General features: G+C 45.1%; 1 protein-coding gene across 3 annotated transcripts in view; it reads left to right on the forward strand.

Annotated features, from left to right (window-relative positions):
• The window catches only part of RNGTT (RNA guanylyltransferase and 5'-phosphatase), a 105,786-nt gene that overhangs the window by 27,888 nt on the left and 59,158 nt on the right, over window positions 1–18,740 (forward strand). For 2 of the 3 annotated variants that reach the window (XM_085880111.1, XM_085880133.1), the window contains 8 exons: window positions 11,862–11,950; window positions 12,231–12,306; window positions 12,408–12,473; window positions 12,918–13,167; window positions 14,597–14,706; window positions 16,675–16,776; window positions 16,935–17,070; window positions 17,499–17,570. In XM_085880111.1, the coding sequence (XP_085736237.1) occupies window positions 11,862–11,950; window positions 12,231–12,306; window positions 12,408–12,473; window positions 12,918–13,167; window positions 14,597–14,706; window positions 16,675–16,776; window positions 16,935–17,070; window positions 17,499–17,570 (901 nt within the window). The remainder of the gene's footprint in view (window positions 1–11,861; window positions 11,951–12,230; window positions 12,307–12,407; window positions 12,474–12,917; window positions 13,168–14,596; window positions 14,707–16,674; window positions 16,777–16,934; window positions 17,071–17,498; window positions 17,571–18,740) is intronic. The other variant, XM_085880122.1, reaches the window with a different exon arrangement.

Consider the following 18,740-nt stretch of genomic DNA (forward strand, 5'->3'; position numbering starts at 1 on the left):
AGCTGAGCAAGGTGTGAGGCAGGGCCACCAATGCAAAGTGGACAGAGGTACTCCATCAAGCTGTGGATGAAGGACTTTTAGGTGGATAAGAGGTCAGGTGTGTCAAAGGACGATTTTGCAAGATGGAGGATGCCCAATCTGCGACTGGCTTTGGAGGATAACTCAGGAATGTGGTTTGCCCAATAAATATTGCTGATAGTGAGACCCAAGCGTTTGAGAGACTGAACTTCTTCAATTGGATTGTTAGATCTCAATAATCTTAATAATCAATTTTGCTTTCTTCGTTACTGTGAAAGTAAGTATGCCTTATTGATCGCATTTGTATATTGTTTGCTGTATTGTATGATCTCATTTGTTTGTTTGTGTGTTTCTTTATCATTGCCAGCAGAATAACTGGACGACGATAGCTAGAATTGCCAAACTTCCAACAGCTTCATCTTGTGAATGTCTCTGACAAGTTCAACTTTGAGCTCACAAGGAAAAGTATAAATTGAAAATTTGTTTAGGACGATGTATTTTTACTACCTGCCTGTCTGGCAGTCAACCAAAACGTCTTTTTGGAGACGTCATATGGACTAAAACATCAGGCATAAATAACTCGTGCAACTTGTTAAATATGGTAAGGTGCTGTAAATGATGCTGCATCAATGGCGGTAAACCTGCCCCCAAAAATGTGTTTTTTTTTCTTCAACCTTTAACCTTTTGAACCCTGAGCTCCTTGGACTTTCTGCTCCCCACCCTGGGCTCCCTGGAGAAAAATCCGGCCGCTCGGGTATATGGAGGTTTGAATAGCGGCCAGTTAACTGGCTGCTCGGGTATATGGAGGTTTGAATAGCGGCCAGTTAACCGGCCACTAGGGTATATGGAGGTTTGAATAGCGGCCAGTTAACCGGCCACTCGGGTATATGGAGGTTTGAATAGCGGCCAGTTAACTGGCTGCTCGGGTATATGGAGGTTTGAATAGCGGCCAGTTAACCAGCCGCTCAGGTTTATGGAAGTTTGAATAGTGGCCAGTAAGATGGCCGCTTGGGAATATGGAAGCTTGAATAGTGGCTGGTAAAATGGCCGCTCAGATTTAAAGGGTTAAAATCTTTATTCTATTTCAATTGAATTGTACACTTGAACACTGCAGAACACAAATCGCCTTTTTAGCACTTTCAAAATCCTCCCGTTTAACATTACTTGGACAAAATATTATGGCATTTGACATCAACTTGACCAATCAAATTTGCACCCATGTTCTTTTTTCTCAGGACTGTGCGGGGTAAAGTGGTATTTTATGAGATATCACTTTTGCGATGTCGTGCTATATATCGTTTTTGACCCCATCACTCAATGGTGAAGAATCACTTTAAAATTCTCGAATCCGGATCCAGATCATCACCAAAATCTAATAATTTCATCCTTGTCGCACACCCAACCTGTCCACCAAATTTCGTCCGAATCTGTCCACAACATTTTGAGAGATCCTGCTCACAGATAAACAAACAAACAAGAAAGATGTTGTGCACAGCATGTCAGGTCAGGTATGGGAGCATGTGCCAGAACAGCGCGTCGCTGCGTCCACTTTCCGCCGGTACTCCAGGGGCCTCCGTCTCGCCATCCCCCAGGCAGATTCCAGGCCCATCCCCATCTCTTTGAGATGACTGTCAACCTGCTGCAACCACGAGGCACATGGTCGGCCCATTGGCCTCCTCCACTCACGAGACTCCCTCTCTGAGAGAATCTGGTGAGCAGGATCAGCGTCAGGAAAACGAGCCACATGTCCATACAGCCGCAACTGATGCTCACGGACCATGCAGGTAACAAATCTCATCCGAGTCAACCGCTCGTTGGACACAAAATCCGACCAGCGAGAGCCAAGGATCTCTGAAGAGACCTGGTACCAAAGGAATTAAGTCTCCGTCTCAGATCCTTGGTCAGAGTCCAAGTCTCGCATCCATAGAGCAAGACTGGAAGCACCAAGGACCTGAAGACTCAGACTTTCGTCCTCCCGCACAGGTACCGGCAGCGCCACACCCCATGATCCAGTGAATCCATGACTCCCCAGGCCCGACTCAGACGTCTATTGACCTCTGACTCACAGCCAGCAGAGACATGAATCTCGCCACGACCTCAACATCCTCACCACAAACAGGCACAGACAGGACAGCAGCATCCAAGATGTCATTGAAAGCCTGGATCTTAGTTTTGACCCTGAAACCCGTAATCCCAGCGGCTCCGACTCCTCATTCAGCACCTCGAGGGTCCCCAAGAGGATGTCTAAAGTCTCCGCAAAGATGACTGCATCATCTGCAAAATCAAGGTCCGAGATCTTGACATTTCCAAACGATGCACCGCAGCTTGATCTCTCCGACATCCTCCCGAGAATCCAGTCCATACAAGTGCTGAAAAGTGTGGGGGCCAGTACACACCCCTGACAAACTCCAGTTACAACTGGAAATAAATCAGAGATGGTACGACCACACTTCACAGCACTCTCAGTACCAGAGTGGAGTTCAGGCATCAGATCGATCAGTTTTGGTGGCACCCCACGAAGACCAAGAATCCTCCAGAGGACATCCCGATTCACTGAATCGAACGCTTTACAGAGATCAACATGGGCTGCAAGCAGCCCCTGCCGAAACTCTCGTCTGCGTTCGGTGAGGACCCGAAGAGCAAGGATACGGTCAATCGTTGACCTCTTTGGTGTAAAGCCTGACTGCTCTGGACGCTGGTGCTTAAGCAGATGGTGGCGAACCCTATCACGAATTATCCGAGCAAAGACCTTGCCCGGCACTGAGAGCAGCGTCGCCCCTCGGTAGTTGTTGCAGTCTTGGCGATCACCCTTCCCTTTCCAGAGAGGGACAACAAGGCCCCTCTTCCAATCAGTTGGGATGATGCCTGTGTTCCAGGCAGAGCACAAAACTGCATGCAACGACACGAGTGCAGCATTTCCACCAGCCTTGAGAAGTTCAGCATGGATGCCACAGATCCCTGGAGCTTTAACCTGTTTCAACCGGTTCACCGCAGCCCATGTTTCCACAAGCGAAGGTGGACCACAGTTGATTGGAGGGTCAGCAACAAGGATTGTAACACCCTTGACGTCCAACTCGACAACTGGTGGATCAGCCTGGTACAACCGCTCAAAGTAACCGGCCCAGCGGGCCTTCACTTCAGACTCCTCTGTCAAGAGCCTACCACTCTCTGCTCTAACTGCAGTGCTCTGAGGGATGGGCTTGGATGAACGTAATGCGTGAATTCCCCTGTAAGCGGGACGAGAATCACCTGTCCACAGGTGATGCTCTACCCCCCTCACAGATTCCTCGCACATAGGCCTCCTTGTCCACCCTCAGTGCACGTACAGTTTTATGCCTCAGCTCCCTGAACAGCTCAGCTCTGCCATTCAGCCTGGCCCTGCAACTCTGGTCAATGGTATCCAGTGTCCCTTGAGAGACAAAATTCTTCTTTGCCCTAAGACATCCACCGGCAACATCAAGGACGGTGGTCTTGAAGACACTCCACAGCTCTTCAGGACCCCCCAAAGCACCTAGACCCTCCAAATGTCCACTCAGCCTGTTCCCAAACTCCTCAGCTGCCCTCTCATCCTTGAGTTTGCCAACATCCAGCCTCGGCTGGGATGGTACCATTCTCCAGGATTTAAGGTGCAGCTTTGGAGTTGCTACAACAAGCCGGTGGTCAATATTGAGGAACTAAGCACTCCGGTAGACTCTGCAGTTCTGGATCATCCTCCATTGACCATCAACGAGGACATGGTAAATCTCCTTTGCCACACCACCAGCATTGGAATACCAAGTCCAGCTTTGAGCTTGTGGGCGCTGAAACCATGAACCACCCACCTGAAGTCCATGACTTCTTGTAAAATCAAGGAACTTAGTGCTATTCTGGTTCATAGTTCCTGACCCATGGGGACCAACACATGTTTCATAACCATCCCTATCAGTTCCAGTTGATGCATTGAAATCCCCCAAGACTAGAAGTGTATCTCGTCTGGGGCACTGATCAATCACAGACTCGAGCGTGGCGGAGAATGCATCCTTCACGGTGAGATCACTCGCCTCAGTCGGAGCATAGACAGAGACCAGGGAAATGACACCTAAGGAGTGACGAATCCTTAGTCTCATAATACGCTCGTTGACCGGTATTACCTCAATTATCATTGGGGTCAGCTTATTGGACACAGCTACAGCAACTCCTTGAGTATGGTAACCATCAGAGCGACCAGACCAATAGTAGGTGTAACCACCCACCATTATCTCGCCGCAATCCGGTCTCCGAAATCCGGTCTCTGTCACAGCATGATACTTGCAAAATCCAAATAAACAATATTTGCCATTCGATACAGCAATTTGGATATTTGAAGAATTTGACCTATCAAGTGTTTTACATGATAGAATGTTGTGCATACCAAATTTGATTGATACATTTTATAATTTATGCCTAATAGGTTGTTTTTGCACGTTTTGGATGCTGTCGACCTTCACCTTTGAATATTTTTGACCAGATCAGATGATTATCAAAAACAAACAATTGGTGCTAGGCACAACAAATCCCGCCCATTTAAGGCATAAAGTTATTTTGGGGATCAAATTTAAATTTGATACATCCTTAACCTGAATGTTGATTATAAGGAATAGAATAAGGAATATTTTAGTCTTAGTTTGAAGTCAATTAAACCATTTTTGACGAAGTTATGACCATAAAATGATTTTGATCTTTCAAGGCCACGTAAGGTCAAAGGTCATGGTGTCAAAATGAAAGCCAATAAACAATATAAACTTAAGATATACTTGGCCACAAGTTTACAGCTAACCGTGTCCATACTATAAATAATAATTTCACTTTCACAGTTACAATATATACAGTCCATATTATCGGTATGTACTATATGTAATATAGTATTGAGAACGGTTTGTTATTTGTGTTTGTTAATAAACATTGAAATATTCTTTCAATTTATATTCTGTATTATGTTTATTTGTTCAACAAGAATATTAAATAACAAACAAATGAAATCGTTCTGATCGTAAAACGATTTTGACTCTAGACTTTCATTACCCACATGTGGATACAATTTGACAGTGTTTGAGCCAGCCGTTTTCCCGTAAAGTTGTATTTTCGTAACCATGTTTTAGTTTTAATGGAAAATTTGTAATTTTGACCGATGACGCTGACCCCCAAAACTTCGGACCCTACCGATCTTCACAAATATGCATTTTTCACTCCAGGAATGGGTAGGATTATAAGTGACAAATATAATAAGGTTCACTATAAGCTTAGTTTGAAGTAAATCAGATCATTTTTGATGAAGTTATGAGCGAAAAACGATTTTGATCTTTTTGTGACCTTGACCTTTGATCCAATTGGACCCAAAAGTTAATGGGGTCGTCCAAGGTTCATTGCCCACCTGTGGATTAAATTTGATGGTGTTTGCAAAAGCCATTTTGCCGTAAAGTTGCTAACAGACAAACAAACCGGACTATTACAATATCCTGCCTCTCCCTCCGGGGGGTGGGATAATAAGCAGAGCAAGTTTCAATCTGATATCGTCAATTTTCAACTGATTCACGTGTGTGTGTGTGTGTGTGTGTGTGTGTGTGTGTGTGTGTGTGTGTTTTTTTTTTTTTGTGCGTGCGCTCGTGCATATATATATATATATATATATATATATATATATATATATATATATATATATATATATATATATATATATATATATATATATATATATATATATATATATATATTGTTGCGGATTTCGCGCCCGCCGGCGTGCTGACGGCCACGTAACTCGAATCGCGGCACGTCGCCCACCGGACGGACAATCCAGTCGTGACCCTCTCGGACTAACGCCGGGAACCAGTCACGGGTGGACCTTTCGGTCTCACCGCGATCGAGCCAATCAGCCCCCGCGTGGGATAGGGTTGCTCGCCGACCCGACCTACCTAAGTACCCACGCGGAGGGTAGACCGGGCGATCGCACCTCGCCGCAGGTCGACTTCGGACACGGGCCACTTAAGCGACCCGTTCCGTACTATCAGAATAACCGAGCGGTGTTATCGTCGGCCTCGACGGTTCGATTAATTATCGGGCGTATTCAGCCCACTACCAACCCTTTACGTGAAGCAAGATGAGGATTCAATGGGAGAAATGACGAAGCGAAGCGGGAGAACAGTTCAATAATAAAGCACATTTATTCGCGGCACACGGGAAGCACACATATACAATTCCACCAAAAGCACACAGAAAAAACACAATTCCATTTACACAAAAAGCAAATATAAAAGTGAAAACACAGTGCAGAGCTAATACCGACTACCGAGCACACGGCAACACTTATACAATTCTACTTCACAGACGGCGCCGACAACACATACCCAAAACCAAGGAAAAGAAATACCCTCAAGGATGAGGCGGGCCTGAGGCCGAGACCGGGTCGCGCCTACCCGTCTGGTGATGAGACGCGGAGCGGCGATGGCGCCGCAACTCCGCGGACCTCGCGGACAGTGTCTGGCAGGGGGTGGGAAAGGGGCCCCCTTGGTCGCACTATCTCAGCGCGGGGGGAAACAGGAGGGGGTTGCTGATGCTCGGGGTATAGAGGATCTTTATTATGTGCGACGAGCGTCTCCACCTCGGCCAGGTCGCGCTGTCGGCCTCCCTCGGGTGCAGCTTCCTGCACGACGCGAGCACCCCCTCGTCTGGTGTCGCCGCCTTTCCACAGCTCGTCCCCTCCGTTCCGACTCCAACGCACACGACGAGCAGCTCCACCGCCCGCGAAGTCTTGACCCTCTGCTTCCGACTCTCCTACTCTCCGCCTCTGGACTCTCCGACTCTCCACTCTCCCCTCTGGACTCTTCTGACTCTTCACTCTGGACTCTTCTTTTGACTCTTCTTTTGACTCTCTTACTGACGAACACGGTCCTTTTATCCCCCCGTAGCTTCGCCTTTGACCCCCTCCCTTTGACCTTTCACCTCGCTCCCCATTGGCCCGAGAAAAAGTGGGCGTGAAGGCTTTTTGATCCACAAATTTGCATATATCGATCGTCCTGGAGGCGGGGCCAAATCGCCCCTCGCTCACCGATTGGACGGCAAAAAGTGGGCGTGTGTCGTTTTTGATCCGTTTTTGAAGCACAAAATCCGTGATTTTGTACACGCTGTTCGACGCGCGCCCTGCACGAGTCCAACACCGGTACCCACAGCGGGGCAAGAACGGTGGCGATGCTATGGTTGCGAGGTGTGACGTGAAGGTCGTGGCGGTTGTGGTGAAGCGGCGTTGTGGTTGGTGGTTGATGTTGTGATTGTGGTGGTAATCATGGCGGTTGGTCCAAATTAAAGATAGTAAAAGAAAAACGGCTATCCTGAAGAGTCGCAGCACGCATAAATGACATGTATTCCCACTAGACAACGGGTTTGGGCCTAACTACACATGCACTTACCGAGATACCTCACCTAAGGGACCTGAATGGTGGTTTGCGAATTTGGTATCCACAACAATATATATATATATATATATATATATATATATATATATATATATATATATATATATATATATATATATATATATGTATACTTCTGTACGTGGTCTGTCGAAAAAGTAACGGGACTGACTTCACAGAAATTTTATTCCAAAAAATATATTGAAATCACAGCTTGTCCCCTTCAAAATATTTTCCCTCCAGTCTCACACACTTTTCCATGCTTCAATGCACCCCCGGATAGCTTCTTCTGGAATCCTCCGGAGCTCCGTCGTCACGGCCCTTTTGATGGCCTCCACATCAGGAAATCAGGTCCCCTTGATCACCCCCTTGAGCTTGGAGAATAGGAAAAAAAATCACAAGGGGCTAAGTCTGGCGAATGCGGGGGTTGCTCCAGAGTTGGCACATTCCTCTCTGCCAGAAACTGTCGGATGCTCAGGGCACTGTGAGCAGGGGCGTTGTCATGGTGGAGCACCCAGGCGTTGTTCTCCAAAAGATCCCTCTTCTTGTCCCGGACTGATCTCATGAGGCGCCGGAATATCTCCTTGTACACATATTGATTCACTGTTTGACCCTGTGGTAGAAACTCGAAGTGGACGATGCCCTTGATGTGAAAAAGCACGATGAGCATCACCTTGACCTTCGACGTTGACATCCTTGCTTTCTTTGGTCTTGGTGATGCCGGACTTTTCCACTGACGACTCTGCCGTTTGGTCTCGGGATCGTATTTGAATATCCACGATTCATCGCCAGTAATGACTCTTCCGAGTAGGTCTGGATCGTCCTCGAGGCGCTCGATAATGTCTTGACAGACAGTGACTTTTGCTGTTTCTGGTCCTCGGACAACATCTTGGGGACCACCTTTGCTCACACCTCGCGCATTTTGAGATTTTTCAGTGATGATGCTCCAGACAGTGTCCTTGTTGATGGAAAGTTCCTCATCAATCATCCGCACCGTGAGTCGAGGATCTGCGTGCACCATCTGCTTAACACGCTTGATGTTGTCCACCATTCTGCTCGTTGAAGGTCTTCTGGACCGTAGATCGTCTTCAACCTCCTCCCGTCCATCTTTGAACCTATTGTGCCATTCAAATGCACATGCATGTGACATCGTTTCTTCCCTGTATATTTGCTGCAGCATTGCGAAGGATTCGGAAGGTGTTTTGCAAAGCTTGGCAAGAAACTTCAGATTGGCTCTCTGCTCACGACTTGTAGCGCAACGACTTAGACGAGACAACGTGTAAAGCACAACCTGTAAAAAAATCACACAATGAGCACAGTCAACCATCACCAATTACATTGTTGAGGTCCAGTGGCGAGAATGACCGCTAGGTGGGGAAAGTTGCGTCGATTCCCTCCGGAATTGTAGGCTGTCGCTCATGGATAACTCCGTGAGGCGGCGGGTCGCTTAACTGACCGTGGACACCAATACCTCCACCGCGTAGCATAGGGTCTTTTTGTCTTGAACCAATTTACCTAATTAACCACGCTGTGTCGTCTACCGGGGAACCACGCCCTCGGCACGTCTTGCTCGAACCGGGTCACTCTACTGACTGCGGTAGAGTTCCAACTACCGACTACCAACTCTGGTTTGGGTGCAGTCGAGCGGAACTGCCAAAGCCGTGCCGGCTCGGATGAGCAGATTAACGGGAACAAAGACCCGGCTAAAACTCAGATCCGAACCATGCTGGACCAATGAAAGAAAGGACGGAAACGTACTGGGAACATTTCTACATTTGTTTTATTTACAGCAAGAAGGACACAGCAAGCTTATCGCGGATATACAGGAGATTTTCAATGATCGAAAACACTTATGCAGTTGCACTTAGCAGACGGCGCCACACACACAGACGAAAATAAAACCCAGGTGAATTCCAAGGAACCTCGCAGCCAGGGAGAGAGACGAGCTGGGGTCGCGGCTTGGCTGGGTACCTGCACATTGGAGAGAGGGGGTGCTCCATGGTGTGGCACCTTCCAATGCTCGTGCAGCTCGGCCCGCAGTCACACGCGTGAAGCTCGTGTCCGCGGAGGAAGCAGAGCGGAGTCCCAGGGCAGGGATCAGGGTCGCGGACAGGACCCAGCGAGAGACCCGGTCGAGGTCGGGTGTCCTTGGTTGTTATCGGAATCGATCAGACGGATCGCTCCACCAACGAAGAACGGCCATGCACCACCACCCACAGACTCGTGAAAAAGCTCTCAGTCTGTAAATCCTCCTCGTACACCGAACTCAAGACTCCAGCAAAACTCCAACGAACGCCCCAGCGAATGCAGAACTGAACTGTGCCTTTTGACTGAACTCCAACGAACGCGCGTCTCAGAGGGTCCCTTCGTAGTCCATCGACTCCCTCAGCGGGGCCTTGGTCAAAACGGATGTCACTGTCCGCCCTGATTGGACGGAGCTCCCATGGGTCTGCCCTTTCTGGGCGGGGCCTCGGCCAGGCACCGGCGAGGCCCACCCACTTCACGCGTGTTTGGGGAAGGTGAATGATGGTGCAGCCACACTGCGTACGTTTGGGGAAGCCGAGAAGGAACTGGAACAGCAAACGTGGAGATTTTGCTTCGGAAAAACGAGTCTCTGTAGACAGCGGGTGGACAGTGGTACGCTGTGGCCAGCGAACCGAGGGCTGCAAGCGCTAGGAAGGTACCGTGGTTCCATAAGAGGGGAAATAAAATGATTTCTTACCCTAACTAAAAAAACATCGCAACACACCCCTTCGATTTCCCACTAAACACAAGGAGGGATTCTGTCTACGCATATACTGAACAGCATAACTAACTTCGGGGCACCTGTATGTTTGAATGCATACGGTTCCTAGAACCGTAACAATATATATTGCGAGAAAGTTAGACCTTCTGTCTGAAGGTCTTTTGAAATAACACTTGAGCTACTAGTCATAATCAACTCAGTACTAAGTTAAGAAGGCCAAAATATAACAAATTAATGATATTTCTCCTTTGGGGGAAAGTCGATGTGGCAAGGGAGAAAACGGTGTCCATGACAACAATTTTACCCCTTATATTCAAATGGGATTTTTTTGTGATTATTTTTGCCAAACCTCAGGAATTTTTCAAGGTATCAGATTGAAACTTGCATCTTTCTTGATTGTTTGTTTGTTCGTGTGTCTGTGACCAGGATCTTTCAAAAAGTTGTGGACTGATTCGGACGAAACTCGGTGGACATGTTGGGTGTGTGACGAGGACGAATCAATTCGATTTTGGTGAAGATCCGAATCCGGATCTGGATACGAGAATTTTTTTTATTTTCTATTCGATTCTTCACCACTTCACCTGGAGGCCAGTGCTCAGCAGAATGTGCGCGACCCCTCCTGCGGCCTAACACCAGCAAATGATGCTGCCAGGGAAGAATTCACTGATACCCTGAGGCTTCTGGCACAGGCAGGAGCACAGCTCGCCAACACGGATAACCTGGGTCGCACACCTGCCGACCTGGTGAACGCTGCTGATCAATGGGAAGCTCTGCAAGTCATTGCCGAGTTTGAATCGGGAGGCCATTGATGCCAAGGATGGAGTTCATCCTGGAGCTGAATCAACAAAAGTAACTGCTGATGCCATGGCAAACGAACTCCCATCTACACCTGCATACTTTTCACTTCGTATTGTCCCACCTTCCTCTTCTTCTTCTTGCTGTGTTTCATTCAGTTAATGTGCAGCTTGCTCACCCCTATGTGTCCTTTTCCCACTACCCTTGATCTCACTCTCACTTATACTCTATTGGTGGTGTTTCTCCCTTTCCATTTTGTTCCCTTCTATTCTGCTCTAGTTCTTCCACGAGCCTCGATCATGTACACCAAACATGGTGGTCATGTCGGGGGTGTGACGAGAAAGAATTGATTGAATTTTGGTGAAGATCCGGATCTGATAATTTTTTCAGTGATTCTTCACCATTGAGATATGGGACCAAAAACGATGTACAGAATTGTATTTCAAAAAGTTATGGACGAGTTATGACAAAACTAGGTGGACGATTTGGTTAGGTGATGACAAGCCAATTTGATTATGGTTCAGGTCTGGATCCAGATCCGGCCTTTCAGTGGGATAGAAAACGCAAACCGTTCAGTCTGGCGGGGGTATGCGCTCTACCGAGCGCTGTTCTAGTTATTCATGTCATCCTTGTAACAACCATATTGCATGCTCTGCCCCAACACAAATGTTGATAATGGGAATTCGATACAATGTGTACGTTCGGCCAATGTGTTTTCTTCTCTAACCCCTTCTTCGATATGGTCTCAAGGAAATGCATACTCTGTTCCCACCATGGGCATTGCAAGTAGCAATCTTTCAAGGTGGTGTTTGACCATTGTGAGTTACTTCGACATTTTTGTGTGAGTGCCATTGCTCGTCTGTATTGCTTTCTCTCTGCAGGCATGGAGAATGCCCGTCATTGGAGCAAACTGACGCTTTCATTTACTTTTGTTCAAACTACATCAAAAAGAATCCTCTGAAGATCATTGGTAAGAATGATGGGAAAAGGAGGGTCTGTTTTCAGCAGGTTTGGAACAACCTTTTTGCTTGAACCATTTAATGGTGTTTACCAATATACCTGCATGTTGTGCATTTTAAACATTATCTGTAGTTATTTTTTTGTTGTTGTTTGTAATTGGATCCTGACACTGTTTCCATTCAATCACAAAAATGATGGTTATAATTTTTTAAGGTTGTGGAGGTATGCACGATTGATTTGCATTTGTTTACTGGAATTCCTGTGTATCTTGTGTAACTATTTTTTGTTAGGCGTGCACTGCACTCATGGATTCAACCGCACAGGCTTTCTCATAAGTTCCTACCTGGTAGTCAAGGAAGATTGGAGGTGAGTTTTCAATCAATTTGAATTGCGTTTTAGAAATAAAGAGGTAAATTTGAGAGGGAGATGTGGATTACGCTATTGTGATAGTCTGTGTTCTTTTTTAGGATGCTAGTATACTGTTGGCCAGAGACCCATCGTCCCGTCTTTTCGACAGGCAATTCTGCTTTAAGGTGGCCCAAAATGATTGCTGAACTTAAACTTTACCCTCCCTCCACCTCCCTCGTATCCCCCTTCAAGTGAAAATATTATTTTCATTGTTGAGTATGTTCCAATAGAAGAATTGGGTTGACAGTTGCAGACATCGATGGGCTTCTGCTAAGCGGAGAGAGGGGTAATGGGGTGTGTGTGAAGGAAGCAGAGGGGGATAATGGGGGGGAAGCAGAGAGGGAGGGGAATGGTGGGGGGGAGGGGGAAGCAGAGAGAAGGAAGGTGGGGTGGATGTGAATGGCTGAGCTGCTGACCAAATTAAAGGACCATGATTTCAATATCTGGCTAACATCCTGGATGTTAGACAATGTCGCTGTGGCCACACTGTTGTAGTTTGCTCAGAATGTTTGTTGCATGCAGCACACTCGGGCTGTTCATTTAAGGTCGAGTTGTTACCTACATTGCAGTGTGGACGCTGCGATACAGGAATTTGCAAAAGCGAGACCACCGGGAATCTACAAAGGTGACTACCTGCAGGAGCTCTTTTCTCGCTTTAGTGAGGTTGAGGAAACACCAGATCCTCCACCTTTGCCTGACTGGTGCATGGAGTCAGATGATGGTGGGCGTGATGGAGGAGAAATTCAGGATGTTGATCACCAACGGTCAAGATCAATCTCCAATAGTACACAAAGTTCAAGACAAGAATTTGTTAAAAAGGTGGGTGAACGGAGGATGTGTGTCAGTCTTTGGAGGGCAGAAAGGCACTTCCTTGTTCACTCAAATGACTGCATTAATTTGTTGATAAAATTTTGCATCTTGAAACATGAGATGCTTTTAGCATTGCATTAAGAATGGAGTAGAATAGCATTGGGATGGGGGTTGGGGGAAGAGGCGATTGAGAGCGAAAAACAAAGGATGGAAGGGGAATACTGTGGAAGTGGAAATTTTGGTGCTTTTAATTTTCTTGCGCTTGAGCAACATGAAAACGTGTCTGCGCATTTTTTTTTTTAATTTTTTGAAGCGGGCACAGGACTTATGACTATGAACGATGATAACCATGCGAACCCCGAGCAAACATTTACATAGGGACAAAATAACTTGCAGTATCACCAGAACTAAAGAGAAACGGGCATCAATACATACTTTATTGTAAACTAAGGCTTACGAACCTGTGTAAATCATACGGACTCAATGAGGCACTGCAATGACAATGTAGCACTGTACAGACCAATGATATGCGAATTGCAAAATACGACTGTAAAGCACATCAGATCAATAGTTCTTTGAATGCAGTGATTGGTAAATTCATAGTCTCCTGGAGCATTGGATATTTTTATTCGTTCCAATCTCCGGCCTCGGCATCACTGTCTCCACAAGCTACGACAGGACTTTTGCCATGCCAGCTTTCAATATTTCCTCGTTAGCAGCACACACACAGGTGGTGCATCAAGCCCTGCTTTAACCAAGCTTGCAGGTTTCAGGAAACATTGATGTTCTGCATTTGAAATGAGTTTCAAGTGACGAAGTATATTTTACCTTGAATTGTGGACGCTGAAGGACAGTACTGTAGTTGCGAACCACGGAGAACTACGCTATCTATGCTGGCAAAGCGCATCGCTTGCTTCTCACTACGGCGAGACGAGTAACTATGTGTGCAGCATGTGCATTCTTTGTCAAGGAGGCAAATATATTCACACGCGTTGTTAAATTCACCCTTCTCTGTTGTAGCACGAAATGCATGAAAATTGATTATAACATGAAAAATTCCCACTTTTACAGTATTGGAAAGTATGAATGAGTGGTAGACGAGACAGAGGAGATTCAGTCAAAAATTCAGTCATTTAAAACACGTACATAGGACTACGTGTCCTGAAGCTCACATAGATCAACATGTGATTGATCACATAGAGCTAAAAACATGTGATTTGTATTTCAATCGAATCTTAATCACGGAAAATATTACGAAGGCGAAGTTACCAATGTATTCCGGTTCTCCTCTCACGGGCCTTCGACAGCATGCTTGTGGACAAGGGCACTCTGAATTTTGCTCGCATTAAAATAAATGGGTTTGGCTTCATTAATGAGCTAATAATTTTTGTCAAGTTTCCTGCCAAGTTCTTAATTATTGGCTCTTTTCCTTTGACAGGGATCGGTTTTCCTGGAAGGACTGTCAGTCCCTGGTGTGAAGCAACTCACAAGCCAACCACGTCTGCGCCAAGTGCAAAGGAAATGCCAAGTGTTCTGCAAGTTTCGAGGGTGAGGGATGAGGGGAGTGGCGGTGGGTGGGATCTGTTTTCAAAAAGTTTTGCAAATTGGAAAATCCATAATAGTCTTGTGAGGAATAAAATCCATGAAAAATAGCTTTCTGAGGAGCAGAATTAATAAACAATAGTCTTGAGTGGCAAATTCAACAAACAATGTCCACGTAAGGAAGAAAATCGATTAACAATGTCCTTGTGTGGAGAAAAATCCATAATAGCCTTGTGAGGAGCAAAATCCGTAAACAATACCCTTATAAGGGGCAGAATTAACAAACAATAGCCTTGTCAGGGGCAAAATCCACAAGCAGTAGCCTTGTGATTGGGGAAAATCCACAAACAATGGCCTTTTACGGGGAATATCCATAAACAATGGCCATGAGGTGCAAAATCCACAAACGGTCGCCTTGTGGTGGGCAATGTCCATAAACAATAGCCTTGTGATGAGCAATGCCCATAAAGAATAGCCTTGTGATGAGCAATGCCCATAAAGAATGGCCTTGTGATGAGCAATGCCCATAAACAATAGCCTTGTGATAAACAATATCAATAAACAATAGCCTTGTGATGAGCAATGCCCATAAACAATAGCCTTGTGATGAGCAATGCCCATAAAGAATAGCCTTGTGATGAGCAATGCCCATAAAGAATAGCCTTGTGATGAGCAATGCCCATAAACAATAGCCTTGTGATAAACAATATCAATAAACAATAGCCTTGTGATGAGCAATGCCCATAAACAATAGCCTTGTGATGAGCAATATCAATAAACAATAGCCTTGTGATGAGCAATGCCCATAAACAATAGCCTTGTGATGAGCAATGCCCATAAACAATAGCCTTGTGATGAGCAATATCAATAAACAATAGCCTTGTGATGAGCAATGCCCATAAACAATAGCCTTGTGATGAGCAATATCAATAAACAATAGCCTTGTGATGAGCAATGCCCATAAACAATAGCCTTGTGATGAGCAATGCCCATAAACAATAGCCTTGTGATGAGCAATATCAATAAACAATAGCCTTGTGATGAGCAATGCCCATAAAGAATAGCCTTGTGATGAGCAATGTCCATAAAGAATAGCCTTGTGATGAGCAATGCCCATAAAGAATAGCCTTGTGATGAGCAATGCCCATAAACAATAGCCTTGTGATAAACAATATCAATAAACAATAGCCTTGTGATGAGCAATGCCCATAAACAATAGCCTTGTGATGAGCAATATCAATAAACAATAGCCTTGTGATGAGCAATGCCCATAAACAATAGCCTTGTGATGAGCAATGCCCATAAACAATAGCCTTGTGATGAGCAATGCCCATAAACAATAGCCTTGTGATGAGCAATATCAATAAACAATAGCCTTGTGATGAGCAATGCCCATAAAGAATAGCCTTGTGATGAGCAATGTCCATAAACAACAGCCTTGTGATGAGCAATGTCCATAAACAATAGCCTTGTGATGAGCAATGTCCATAAACAACAGCCTTGTGATGAGCAATGTCCATAAACAATAGCCTTGTGATGAGCAATATCAATAAACAATAGCCTTGTGATGAGCAATGCCCATAAAGAATAGCCTTGTGATGAGCAATATCAATAAACAATAGCCTTGTGATGAGCAATGCCCATAAAGAATAGCCTTGTGATGAGCAATGCCCATAAAGAATAGCCTTGTGATGAGCAATATCAATAAACAATAGCCTTGTGATGAGCAATGCCCATAAACAATAGCCTTGTGATGAGCATTGTCCATAAACAATAGCCTTGTGATGAGCAATGTCCATAAGCAACAGCCTTGTGAGGACAGAATCCTTACAAAATGAATTGATCAAATATGATATGATCAACTGTTGTAATTGATTGCACCCTTTCTGCACATCATTTACATCTGATCATGTACCCTGTCTTCCCTCTTGTGGATGGTGTACATTGCATTGTCCTCCCACATCATGTGCTTAGGTCGGGATTCCCTGGTGCCCAACTGGTGTCTATGGACCAAAGTAACATGACGTTACTGCGAGAGAAGCAGTACATGGTTAGTTGGAAAGCCGATGGGATGAGGTAAGCTGATTCACATTCTCATAAGGAATTGTTGAGATTTTGATGGTGTCATCCATAGAATGCATTTTTGCTAGTAGGGTGTGAGGGTGGTAAGGGGGGTGTGGGGGGGGGGAGGCAGTTGATTGTGTGATTGCTTTGATTTCCTGGTCCTTTTGCAGGTATTTGATGCTTGTTGATGGTCGAGCTGAGGTCTACATGATCAGCAGAGATAATGCCGTGTTTCATGTCACTGGGCTGGATTTCCCTGGCCGAAAAGAACTGGAAAGCCACCTATCGGACACTCTGCTTGATGGGGTCTGTATCCCTGGGGTTTGGGTTGAAACCTGGGGGCATCCTGCACAGCATCGCACTGACACTTTTGATGATTGACTCGTGTGTTTATTGGTTTCAATCCCCTGCCGTAATGGTTCTTGGCTTGTATGCTCTGTACTGTGGATTTATGTCTCTACGTTCCTCACTGTCTACCCCTGATGTTTGTAGTCCTATCAGCCCTCTGTCATTTGTAGTTTCATGAGCGTTTATTCTTTGTATTTAAAAACAAACAAAGCCAAAAAGTTCTTCCTTGAGCCGTACATCCCATTAACCGCCATCCAACTGTTTTTCGATATTCATCTTGGTTAAACGACATGGTTTTATTATTCCTTGGTGCACTTTTTGAAAGTTGCTTTGCTGATTGTTTTAATAATTTAATAATGCGACGAAATGAAAACTTCCTTTTTCAGGAGATGATTATTGACAAGGTGAATGAGCAGAGCGTGCCGAGGTTTCTGATTTATGACATCATCAAGTTTGCTGTGAGTATAACATTGCAATACCCCATCCAACATTTGGTCAGCCTGTTTGACATTCCCGTTGAGGATGCAGCTGATGATTCCGGGATTCCATGTTCGCATCCCTTTTGATACACTACATGGCCAAAAGTATGTGGACACTCCTAATTAGTGGATTTGGCTATTTCAACCACAGCCATGCAAGCTCCATAGACAAACGTTGGCAGTAGAATGGGCCGTACTGAAGAGCTCAGTGACTTTCAACGTGGCACCGTCATAGGATGCCACCTTTCCAACAAGTCAGTTCATCAAATTTCTGCCCTGCTAGCGCTGCCCCGGTCAACTGTAAGTGCTGTTATTGTGATAGTGTAGTGGCCGGGGATGAAAAATGGCTCTAATTTAGGAGATACCCCTACCGGAGGTATAACAAGCTGAAACTGGTCTCATTTGAACCGTATGGATATCAAGTTTTTGAAAACTGAGGTTGTAGTTGTTGAAATTCTGCACAACATGGTGAATGAACCCCTTGAGTGCGGGAACAGAAGAGAAAATGGCCATTTTCAATAATTATTTATTTACTTCAATAAGCATAAAATACATGTAGAATGGTTGAATATTTCAGGGTATTTCTATGTATTGGACACGTTTTAAGATATTTCACGGGGTTTTAGGCTCCTGATGGGGTTAAGGACCCACCAAATACCCCCAATTTTGGCAGTTTTTGTGTAATTTTAGCAAAAACTTGTACACTTTCTCTTATTAAATGCCCAATATATGTTTTAAAAGTGCCAAATTTGATTATTTTCATCAGGCAGGGTGTCTCATTAAAGAATATGTCAGTTAAACTATGATAGAATGTTCACAACCAGGTAAATTAACCCTTTCACTGACGTGCGCGGTTCGAGTGAAAATTCTCATTTTTCTAAAATCAGCATCTTTTATGCAAAAATGAACTGTTATCATGGAAAACGATGGAAAATATCAGGGTTATTATTAGAAACTTATATTATGCAAGGTATTTCATGGACTTTTATGCTGCCAAGGGGTAAAAGACCTCCAGAATACCTCCAAATCGGCATTCTTTTTCTAATTTTATGCCACAATTGCCCCTTTTTTCGCATGATATTGTCATTACATGTTATAACAGTCCCAAGTCTGATTTGGTGAACCAGTCAGATTGTCTCATGAATGAAA

This window comes from Eptatretus burgeri, chromosome 1 (genome assembly GCF_056783735.1).
Source record: "Eptatretus burgeri isolate ZD-2024b chromosome 1, Ebu_testis_v1, whole genome shotgun sequence".
Lineage (NCBI taxonomy): Eukaryota > Metazoa > Chordata > Myxini > Myxiniformes > Myxinidae > Eptatretus > Eptatretus burgeri.